Source organism: Adiantum capillus-veneris, chromosome 10 (assembly GCF_014529385.1).
Source record: "Adiantum capillus-veneris isolate H3 chromosome 10, ASM1452938v2, whole genome shotgun sequence".
Taxonomy (NCBI): domain Eukaryota; kingdom Viridiplantae; phylum Streptophyta; class Polypodiopsida; order Polypodiales; family Pteridaceae; genus Adiantum; species Adiantum capillus-veneris.
In genome coordinates this window covers 150844965-150856596 of record NC_140940.1, presented here as the reverse complement: position 1 = coordinate 150856596, position 11632 = coordinate 150844965, and the positions used below count along the sequence as shown (strand labels likewise).

General features: G+C 41.0%; 1 protein-coding gene across 8 annotated transcripts; it reads left to right on the top strand.

Moving 5' to 3' along the window:
* Nucleotides 1–837: 837 nt before the first annotated feature.
* Nucleotides 838–4468, top strand: LOC147449868 (uncharacterized). 8 transcript variants are annotated; one of them, XM_086522232.1, is made up of 12 exons: nt 838–1159; nt 1333–1390; nt 1468–1547; nt 1637–1727; nt 1812–1839; nt 2059–2078; nt 2151–2225; nt 2415–2479; nt 2685–2720; nt 2798–2919; nt 2996–3032; nt 3621–4468. In XM_086522232.1, exons 1-12 carry the CDS (start codon nt 1117–1119, stop codon nt 3722–3724), a joined length of 759 nt encoding a protein of 252 aa, XP_086378358.1. In that variant the 5' UTR covers nt 838–1116; the 3' UTR covers nt 3725–4468. The 8 variants fall into 8 exon arrangements, 7 of the variants coding, with proteins under 7 accessions (XP_086378358.1, XP_086378357.1, XP_086378355.1 ...); XM_086522227.1 differs by lacking the exons at nt 838–1159; nt 1333–1390; nt 1468–1547; ... (1 more) ...; nt 1812–1839; nt 3621–4468 and having other exon boundaries at nt 1996–2078; nt 2336–2720; nt 2996–3552; XM_086522230.1 differs by lacking the exons at nt 838–1159; nt 1333–1390; nt 1468–1547; ... (1 more) ...; nt 1812–1839; nt 3621–4468 and having other exon boundaries at nt 2000–2078; nt 2386–2720; nt 2996–3552.
* The last annotated feature ends 7164 nt before the right edge of the window (nt 4469–11632 follow it).

Here is an 11632-nt window from a genome sequence, read left to right as displayed (position 1 = left end):
GGCATCTGTGCTACCTTCAAACATAAGAACAAGCTTCTCGCCACCTTGTGGTCCGTAGATTGTGATATGTCTAGCCATTACATAAAACTGTTTTAATGGAAGTGAGAGCGATAGGATCACCGCTCAAGAAATGTGGAATAATTGAGTTACGGTGCTGTCCAATACATAAATCAACCAAAGTAAGGAAATTGAAAAAGACCCAAGTAAATAATTGATTTAGTTGCAGAATGTGATGGTGTAGACGTCGCAGTCCTCGAACGTTTAAGAACCATTCCTATCAATCATGTTAAATTTTTTTTCCAGTCACGTTTGAGTTGCCCATTTTTAATTTCAAAAATCAACTTAGATATTTTTTATGATAGGGAGCGTCCACTGTATTTTTGGGAATTCTGGAACATTTGAACGACAGTTAGGGCAGTTATGTCAAAACATTTAGGATATTTAGAGAAATTTTGAAATTTGAGGGTTTTTTTCGAAACCTCATAAGTTGGAGGGCTTAAAACTTAGGGAAAATTACCAAAATACCCTTCAGATTTGTGGAAATTCTCAGAATTGCCCCTCAAATTTCATAAATTTTCAAAATACCCTCAAATGTCAAAGTTTACAGGTTGTGAGATTAAATTTCTGGGATGATAAATAAGTTTGTAACTTTTCATAAAAAGATGCTAAATCTAAAAGTTGAGTTGGTTACTTAAGCTTTTACATGCTAAGCAGGCAAAAACGGATGGACATTGTCAAAAGGACTAAAGATTAGTAAACAACCTAAATAGATAAAACAGTAGTTTGGGGTTATTTGGGAATTTCAACGAACTAGAGGGGTATTGGGGTTACTCTTAGACTTACGTAAAACTTGAGATAAAGAGGGCTTGTGAGAGAGAGCCTGCAAGAGAGGGCTTTCGATAGAGAGTTTGCGACAGATAGTGTGCGAGAGAGGTCGACCACAAACGTTGGCTACTACCTGACGCAAGTAGCACGCGCCGGCGCGCGGTCTTTGCGAAAGGTTCAAGCTGCTCGTTCGACTCTGTTGCAAGTTTCACCTGCTGGCGTTGTCAACCGACTTCTGCCTACGGAGCTCCACCAACAGGCGCAGCTACGGCCACTCATTACCGGCAGCCAATGAGGTCTTGTTCATTGCGCAGGCTTTTGAAAAAAAAGAAAGGTAATTTTTAACACTGTCTTTCTCTCTTTTGGGTGGAACTTTTCCTTCTCTCATTTGGGCGGAATTTCTCCTTCTAGTAGCTTCGTGACAGGTACGATAATACTTTCTATCTATGTGCCATTGTTCACATTCTTTGGATTTTGTTTGAAATTTAACTTTTGTGGATACTCAAGATGAGATCAAAGCAACATGGGGACCTCTATGGAAGAAAGGAGATTACGTTTTTCGCATGTAAGATGATCGTGGATAATTAATCTTGAATATGTTATGATGTCTTGTTTTTTCTCTCACTCTTTTTGGGATTGTAGGTGGCTTCGTAGAGAGGGTTTTTTGACACGAGTCTTTGAAAAGGCATATCAAATTGTGTCAAATCTTATGGATGTGCCTGGTGTTGTGCCTTTGCCACATGACTCTACACTTACATTCTATTTGAGGAGATAAAATTTGAAGCTAGGTCCTATTTGTTTCCAATTGAAGTGTCTCTTGGAGCAAAGACGAAGGATGTGGAGAAACAGACATTGAAGAAGGTAGATACATTACGAATGGCAGCACAATGTTTGGCTTTCAGGTGGACAATTTATTAATTGTAATTTTATTAATTTGTTATGTCTATGTGAGGAGCTTCATGTAACTTGTTTGCTGTTCATTGTAGATTTTTTATGTTTTTAGTATTCGAGAATGTATTACTTGTCATGCCCTTTTTTGGCAAGACAGTGGACTCAGATGGCTACTCAAGACACCTGCATGTACCCCTCTAGTATGTGCACCTTGACTCCATGGGAGATTGAGAACTATCCATGGTGGATAGATATGAGAAAAGGACATGTTCTTGGTCGTGAAAGAGAGCTACATGAGACGATGTGGAGGGTTGCTGTGATGCAAAATCCACCGATAGATAGATGAGAGGAGAGACATGCAGGTATGTTTCACTCTTGGACATACCAAACAATCATCAGTTGATAATATTTTGATTTAAATTGTTTTGTTTAAGATGCACGCAACTCTCACAAGGAAAAGGAAACATTTGTGGATACAATTGTAGAAGAAGATGTGGGCACAATGCTTGGTATGCCTTATGAAAATTTGTTAATGATTTCCTCAAATATGCTTCATGGATGGCTTATTTAATCTTGTTGTGATGCTCCAATGTCTTTTGGCACGGTCATGGTCAAGAAGACTATCTCATTTGTTTATCTTGTGGAGTCTCCACTACATAACATATCTAGTTGTGTTGACACATGATGCATGGCCATAGCGGGGGACTACATTGCCATTGCTACAGACTTCAGAGCGGGAGTTTGGAATCCGACATGGATCCCGGTATATGAGAATCTTTCATAGGCAAGTTCCGAGGCTATACTATATACTCGCGGGGGGAGAGCCGTTCCATGGATTGCTGATTTTATTTTCTTGGATCTCCCCTTTGGTGGGTCCCTAGTAGGCTCCTCTACTCTACCTCCTTGGGACATTTTCACTGAGGATCATGTACGTGTTGGAGTTTATTTGGCATTTTTGATGCTAGCAGATTCAGACTGGCTTCTAATCATGATGTCTACGACGGGTGAGTGTTGTTTACGATCATGCCATAAGATAGTAATAATCATTGTAAGTGTTTTTAATAATTAATGCTTTGAATAGGAGAGGCCATTGGGTGGCTGGAGAGGTTTTGTTATGTTGCAGAGATGGTTGTTCATCGACGTATTGTAGTACTCCACCATGGAGCCTATGGTTATTTTAAGAGTTTTTGGGGTCCCACAGAGGTGACACACTTGCTTTGTATTAATATTCCAATGATTTATGTTGTTGCTTTCTCTAACCGTGTCTCTTGTGTTATAGTGTCTTTGTTCTGTGCTATTTATGGTTCATCGAGTAGGTATGCATCCATCGTACTTCGTAGCAGAGAGGACTGTCCTATTTTCTTGCCTTAGCATGCAGTCATCGAATTCTTTTATGATGCATCATGTTCCGAAACTCTCTCTAGCCAGTTCATTATTAGGCGAGTCATTGCGAGGTGCATTGCAGCGGGGTCATTCTTTTGTTGCATGCTTTGTGGAGCTCCTTTGTCATCGTGGAGGCATTTGCTTGGAGCTTGGATGTGGTACAACCCCCACATTGGTGGTTTGTGTGAGATCAGGATGGATATGTGTTGCGCTCAACATTGATGAGCCATTGAGTTTAGGATATATGCTACCATTACTCCGTCGTAGTCAGCAGAGCAGAGAGGATCCCTCCACCTCTTTTGATATTGACGATGAGGGTGACATGCCATCGCGTGTGAATCCCTTTGATGACTCGTGAGGTCCACCTCTTGCTATGACATTTACATTACTTATGCTTTTTGTTATCCTTTTGATGTCAACGTTGGTATTTATATATCATCGATATTGCTTCTATGTCTTGTTTAGTATTTTGTCTCGATGCATTTTCTTGTTGGTTGGAAGTTACATACTGGTCTATGCAGAGGAGATGGCTCAGACCATGGCGGTAGACATGCGATACAATTCTGAAATCTATGAGATGCATCGGAGCCACAATGTCTACATCGATGATGAGTGTGAGAATTGAAGGATCTGTAGCATTGGATATTAGAATTGAAATTCATGTCTTGTTATTTTCATATGGTTCTTGTCATGTTTTGATAGAAACTTTTGAGTTAATGTTCTAATGTTTTGAGTTGTGGATGAGAAGTATTCACTTTTTGGAACAATTTGCTTAAAATTTTAAATCCTCATGTGAGGTGCCGTAAAGGGCTAATGGTTTGTTTTGTAATATTGATCCATGTACAAAGGAAGCTTTGTCCATTTTTTTTCAAAAACTAGTATTATGTTTTGCTTTGTTTTCTTGCTAGATCATATGCATTGACAATGCGTCGGAGGTGGAAAGTTTACCTCGACAATGCGTGTGACTAATCATAAGAATTGAAAAATTTATGTTAGAATTGAATTCATGTCTTGTTATTTTCATATGGTTCTCATCATGTTTTGATAAAAACTTTTGAGTTAATGTTCTAATGTTTTGAGTCGTGGGGACGAGAAGTATTCACTCTTTGGAACAATTTGGTTAGAATTTCCAATCCTTATGTGAGGTGCTTTAAAGGGCTAATGGGTTTTTTTTGAAATATTGATCCCTGGACAAAGAAAGCTCTATCTTTTTTTTTTTCTCAAAAACTAGTATTATGTTTTGCTTTGTTTTCTTGTTAGGTCATATGCATTGAGAATGCGTCGGAGGCAAAAAGTCTACAATGACATAAGAATTGAGAAATTTGTAGCATAATTATTAGAATTAAAATTCATGTCTTGTTGTTTTTGTTAGCAGTTGGATACACCCAACGGAGAAGGATTGCTCGACAGGATATTATTTTTTGTAATTATTCTTTAATTGAGAAAAACCATCATTTTTTCTTTGTAAATAGTGGTGCTTGCAGAAGCTTCCAGATTGTATCCCATTTTTCACATTTAGATTGAGTGGATGGTTAAATTAGAATATTAGGGTTTGAGATTGTAAGGTATTTATACCACTTTTGACCTTAATGAAAAAAACCTGTCATTTTTAAAAGTTCTGTCTGTGTGAGTGAGCGTACTCTGTGTACGAGAGAGAGTGAGTTTTATCTTGACGCTACACGCGTACCGATGGTGCGGAGAAGTGTATCATGTTGCCTCCAACAAGAGCTACGCGTCAACACCTACATTGCGAGTGTATGATCTGGCTTTGCGAACTCGATCCACGAGCTACGTCTGGTGATTTGGTGAGCATACGTTGTCTATTTTTGCATTTCAACATATCCACGCGTTCGCAATGAGTAGAGCTACATAGTAGGTACTTTAGTTTTTGAAAACGACGACCTGCAAATTTCGACCAAACATCTTACGTGATTTTGTACCAGGTGTTTAGGGTTGGGGTTTTGATTCATGGACCTTAGGGAGAGCGACCTATTGGTGTTAATAGGGTTTTCTTCAAGTTCTGTGGCGTTTCGAGAACGCTTGATGAGTATTTGGTTCTTGAAAGCGTTGTAGGAAATCTCCTATGTACTTTTGAAGGCTGTAGCTTAGACATTGGGTAGAGACCTCTGTAGGAAGTAGTCGAAAGTTGGTCGAGTGTAGGTTGACACCCTATGCTTGCTTCCACGTGCCTGCGGGTCGAGCTTCGTCCTTAGCTGACAATCTTGTTAGGTGAGTTCTCGCTGTGCTGACGTCCGTCGCGGCGTATCCGCCAAGATTGGCACCGTTGCTGGGGACGAAAACCCTAGGTAGGTGACCGAGACTAGTCCTTGAGGATAGGGATTCTCTGGATTGCCAGAGTTTCGTTTTACATTTAGATAGGATCAGAGGGTGGAGGACTCTCTAGGTCTTAGGGGGAGTCTAGGGAGCGAGTGTCTGGCCTAGATCCTTTGACTTAGGTAGACTTAGATAGTTTTAGGTATTAGTTGAGTTGTGTAGAGAGTAGGAGTTGGAGTGGTAGAGGCGGTGGAAGGAGAGCTTGAGAGTCCGGGGAGGCCAGGAAGCATCCGAGACACCGATATCACCATCTCACATGATGAGTAGGAGTAGGGTAAGTAGGACATCATGATTTATGATCTGGAGCACTTCATGCATGTTATATTTGTTGTTAGGCTCATCACAAGGTTGTAAAAGACGGAAAAGAGTGTTTGAAAGCTGAAGTGAAGTTCAAAACTTTCTGTGAGTATTTCTGAGATAGCTGCAGAGCATAAGGAGTACTTTTGTCAGAAAACAATTAAACTTTAAGCCGGCAGACATCCTACGTGTAGGATGTCTATAGGGTGTTCTGGTGGAAATTCTGAAAATCTTAGTTAACCAGTGTGTTTAGAAGGTAGGTTTTATCCTATTTTCACATGGAAAGTGGAAGTTTGACCATATCTTGACAGGATAAGGCCAAATAGAAAGAAAATTATCAGACATCCTACTCAAATTGTGCCAAGGCATTATTTTAAGACCAAAACCATAGGATGGGTACATGAGCATGATCTGCATGATTTATTGAGTGTCTGAGAAAGGTTCATCTCAATTGGGTGAGAAAATTGGGTTTTAAGCAGACTTTAGCATCTTTGACTGAAAAGGGCTAGGATAGCTAAAATTGGGGTCTTTTGAAATCCAAACTAAAATCTAAACATATCACTGGGTTGCTGACATCAAGGGGAAGCTGTGGCTCAAGTTTGGGGTACAGACCATATAGACATTCTACGTGTAGGATGTGTTCTTTGTGATTTAGCACTCCAAACCCAACTTTGAGCATACCAAAGTGATAAGCACCTTAAGAGGAGTCTGTGGTTTGAATTTGAAGCCATTTTGAGCAGTTAGACATGCTACACGTAGGATGTCTACTGCATGATTTTGAAGCCAAAAACTGACTGTAGGCATAGCAGGGTGTTGTATAGCCTGAGGCAAGCCTCCTAGTCAATTTTGGTCCAAATTGGAGTTGATTTGACTGGTCAGACCAACATCAGGATGTTGGAACACATTTCTGATCAATTGACCAACTTATAGGTGTCCAAATCAAAAAGTAAAAACAGCTATGGACTCAGCACATCAAGAGAAATCTATAGTGCAAAATCCGGGCAAAACAGAGCAGGTAGACATCCTACGCGTAGAATGTCTACATCGGCTTAGTGAAGAGAAAAGCTGACTGAGGACATAGAGTGATATTCCAATTGACTTAAGAGTTCCAAAACTTCTTTCAGAAGTGAAATTGGACCTTGTTTGACCTTTTGACGGAGCAAAGACGAAATTAAGACTTTCCATGTAAATTGACCAACATTCGAGGGAAGTACAGTTCCAGATTAGCAGATCTAATCAAGAACATCAGAAGTGTATAAAATACAGTAGTGGTTGAGGTTAACCCTCCAGTTATACCAATCATTACTAAGACCACCTCTAGCGGTTAAATGCTTGATTCGATTGCCGAAATTAAACGCTTGTGTACATGTATATTCAGTTGCAAGGCAAGAAGTTGGGCGGAAATTGATCCTTTGCTAGGTGAGTGGTTGGATTTGTGATAAATTACATTGCTAAGTTTGATGAATTTAAGATCAGGAAGATACATTCTTAGAGATCAAAAGGTGGTAGGTGATCAGAGGAGCTTAGTGTCCACCAAGGAGAGTGTAACTCAGGCAAGGCTAGATTCATTAGCATCGATCATTGAGGAGGGTAGTGATACTGACACTTCATCAGATAAGTCCTTCTTCATGATGGGTAGTCAACAGCCAAGAGGTTTCTCTGATGAAGGACCAATGCTAGGAGGAAGCACTTCCCAAAATCCTTTGAACGATTCCAAGTTCAGTATAATCTTCTTAGAAGGAACAAACTCAAGGGGAGCCCTAGTTTATTTTGACTATCGAGGACGCAAGTGTATTTGTATAGAAGAAAGACGTGCTCAGAGACTGGAGATAATTCGAGTCTATGATGATGGAGATATATTCCGAGACAAAAAGGGAAACCACTATCTGATAGTTAGTAACCCTGAGGATTACAACAGATATGGAGATAACATGGCAAAAGGAAAAATGGTTTCAAAAACTCAAGAACCGTCTCCAAACATTGATCGACCTGGAGCTCTTTTTATGTATGATAAGAAAACAATCAGGGTCTCTACCTATAATGAGAATGTGGGAATTTACAAGCATGAGAGTGAGGGAGTAGTCTCTTATTTTCGATGCAAAGAACCCTACCCAAACGAATTAAGCAAAGACAAGGTTCTTCACTTATTCTCTTATGAAATTGCTATGGGGAAGGATATCATTTTTGTTGATAGGTACGGGAAAGAATACAAACGTATTCTCCCAGAGGAGGTAGAAAAGGCAACTGTTCCAGATACATCAACATATGCCTCCGAAGAAGTGCCAAGGGTCACCTATACCCCTAGCGAGTCGACAAATCCATTTTCAGAAGAGTATGATGTGACCTCACATTCTAACTGACAACAGACGTTCAACTACCAGAACCAACAAGCAACCCAACCATCATTGCATGCATGGCTTCGACAAAGTGCAACATTAGAACAAGACCAAAACTAAGATGGTTATCTAGCCGCACGAGGGCTAAGGGATCTACAAGAACCACCATTCTATTCACGGTATCAAGGCGAGAGTAAGCCAAAAACTCAAGGGTCAACAGATCCTGGAAGACAACCCATAGAACGAGTTCGAAGAGATGAACCATCTCTTGCAAAAACTGTCAGAAATTATGGCTTAGGAGCACCTCTGGGAGAGGAACCCTCCCACTACCGAAGGCCAGAGGAGGTATATTGATTGGGACGAGGAGAACCAATGATGAGATTTGTAGAGCATCGTAGAATTAGACCTTCTCAGGTGAAAAAATGGGTAAACAAGAAATACACGGGAAACAGAGATCCTAGAGATCATGTAGCAGCCTTTGTGCATGTAATTAGAGCTGAAGAGGTGTTAGACTTCCCTACCCAATTTGCAGGGTTTGGACTGACCCTAGAAGAGGATGCTGCTACTTGGTTTGACTCTGTGGAGCGTAGAGACTTTGAGTCTATGGAGGAGGTGTTTGACGAGTTTATCGAGAAATTCTCACAAAGGGGGATAGCTCATAATACAGTCTCACAAATCCATAAATTCAAACAAAAAGAAGGGGAATCTGTGCGAAAGACAACCCTACAACTAAAAAGATATGCTAAGTTCTGCCCTGTGTAAGAACTGCCAACTCAGTCCAGACTTATGCTTATATTTATTCAAGGATTAAGGAATGCAGATCTCCAGAAGGACTTACATATAAAGAGGAGCACGATGTTAAATGAGTTAACTAATGAGGCTCTTTACCTTGTAGACAATTGTGCGGTCTACAAGGAGGGTGAATTCAAGGATCTTGACGAAGATTCATCCTCACAACAAAGTGGAAGCAAGGCCGCTAAGATAGCACCGAAAAGAGAATTAGCTGTAAGCCAGGAGCAGCTTGTAGAAGAAGTGCTAAAAAAGATTAACCTGTATGCCAAGCCTCAGGCTAAACAGTCAAAGTGGTGTGCTATTGAACAAAAATGGACAAACCATGTGACGGAGGAATGTTCTTATAACAAGGGATATGTGAGAGAACGACCTTATGCTTCCCAGGCTCAGATAACATCTCCTCAACTTCCACCGATGCCTAGGTATCAAGCAAGCAACCTACCAGGACCTGTAGGTGTAGAAAGACCACAACCAGTGTTGGGGCAGCAACCACCCCTACCAGGATTACGGCCAGTCGGCATAAGATACACACCAACAGTAAACAAACCAGAAGAGAAGGCTTTGGTACCTATGCATGCATATTACGAAGATTCCAATGGATATGCTGCAAATCTTGTCTATTATCCACCAGAAGAACCCCCAACGCCAGAACCTTGGAGTATGATGGGAAGTGCAGGACCACCAACAGCTGCAGAAGCAGCGGGAGAAGGAAGATATAGCTTGAATGAATGAACATTGTTGTTCATAGCCAACGGAGGCATGGGCGGACAGAGACATGCATACCAACAAAGAGGAGCTCAAGGAGCACCTCAACAGCCTAAGGGACCCTGCTACAAGTATGGTGGAGACCATTGGCTAAGAGACTGTCCTCATGATGAAATCATTAGAGTCAACGCCTATTGTACTGAGTGTGGAATTACTCATTTGATTCCTGATTGCCCTAAGAACCCGAGCAAAGGAGCAAAAACTACCTTGACCATGCTGGAAGTAGTGCCTTCCAGTGGAGGGTTAGAAAACAAGAAAGTAATACCTATTCAGGTAGTGACACGAGCCCAAGCTCAAAGAACGACGAATGAACCCATAATTGAAGAGCCAAAAACTGATGCCCCAAGTTCAGAAATGAAAAATCAGAGAAGCACTTGGAAAGCTAGAAAGGCGCGTATGAAAGCCAAGAGAGAACGAGAGCAAACGGCTCTATCCGAGGAGTTAAAACACACAAAGGATAGATTAGAGCGGTTAGAGGATCTAACTAGTCTAAGCTCACACACTGCGGTAACCATAGCACCCAAGGAAATAGCAGAACCCAAAAGTGCAGAATCAGGAGGATCAGTGTTGGTAGAAAAGGTAAACGAGCAGTTACACACACTTTTAAAAGCATACGAAGCCAAACTCGAAAACAACCAAACTCAAGAGCAAAGATGGGTGACTTATCCATATGCCAAAATAGAAAAACAGAGGTTGGAAATGTATTGAAAGATGATTGAAACAACCCAATCCTTGATAGAAAACCCGCTTAGTAAACCTGCAAGTTGGCACGAGGTACCAGTTCCAACCCCTATCAAACCAACTTTAGAGAAACAAGTAGACACGAAGGAGGGACTCACGACTGCCTCTGAGTCTAGGGGAGAACCTATCATAGTGCCAAATACAACAGATGAGACAATTGATGGTCTTCAGCATAAAACATTGATAGAAATGGGTAAGGATTATAACGGTGTAGATAACCTGTGGAAGAAAATCTGTGATGCTAACGAAGCTAACAGGGTAAGCTACCAAATGAATAGCACGAGAAAAGAGAAAAATAAGATCTCACCTCCCATTGAAGAATTTGAGGCAAGATCACAAATGAACTTTGATATGCATTCACAAGGAGGAGACCAGGGATCAATTAGTCCAGGGCACAGTCAACCAAACTCGCTAAAAACTCTACCCTCTTACCTAGGAGAGTATGAAGCCAAGTCTGAGGTGAGAGCAATGCCATCTCAAAGACTTTCTTCTAACAGAGTGATGGATTCACAAGGATTGATTGAGTTGCTGTCCACCCCTGTGGCATGCACAATCACATTAACCGAACTCCTAAGGCTATGGCCAAACATGTGGATCACCGTAGGCAAATGCTTAGAAAAATTTGGAGTAAAGGACCCCACCTCGAAGCTTCAAGAAGGGATCAGAGAATTGGACAAGACTCAACTAAACACTAGGCCAGTACCTTTAAACAAGGTTGGAGAATATTGCGAGGGAGAAGATGGAAATACCACACTACCAGTAGAATTCCAAGGAGTAGTTTCTAAAGCTATTCTTGACAGTGGAGCAGGAGTCGCTATTGCCACCAAGGAAATCTGGAAAAAATGGGAAAAACCGGCTTTGAGAGCTACCAGAATGAAATTGCAACTGGCAGATGAGTTCATGGAAAAGCCTCTAGGACTCTTAGAAAAAATAATTGTCACCTCGTGCGGCATTGAGTATGAGCATACATTTGCAATAGTCGATTTCGACAAAAAGAACAATTACGAGATCATCTTGGGCAGACCATTCATGAGACAATTAAAGATGGTCCAGGATTGGGGTTACAACCACATATACCTCAAACATGGCAAGACTACAACCAAATACACCTAAAAGACCATAGTTACAAAGATGTGAACCAGACACTAGTGGAAGAGTTTGATTCAGCTACATTGGCAGGGTCCGAACTCCCAGCATGGTTAGGGCAAAAAAAAGAGCTATGGATGTGCGGAACTTCACATTGTGGGAGCTTAAAAAGAGAGGAATGC

Coding starts and splice junctions, on each gene's coding strand:
- LOC147449868 (XM_086522232.1), top strand. CDS start 1,117: ATGAGGTCTTGTTCATTGCGCAGGCTTTTGAAAAAAAAGAAAG. Junction 1,548..1,636: donor AAATCTTATGGATGTGCCTG/GTGTTGTGCCTT, acceptor TTCCAATTGAAG/TGTCTCTTGGAGCAAAGACG. Junction 1,840..2,058: donor TGTTTTTAGTATTCGAGAAT/GTATTACTTGTC, acceptor ACCGATAGATAG/ATGAGAGGAGAGACATGCAG.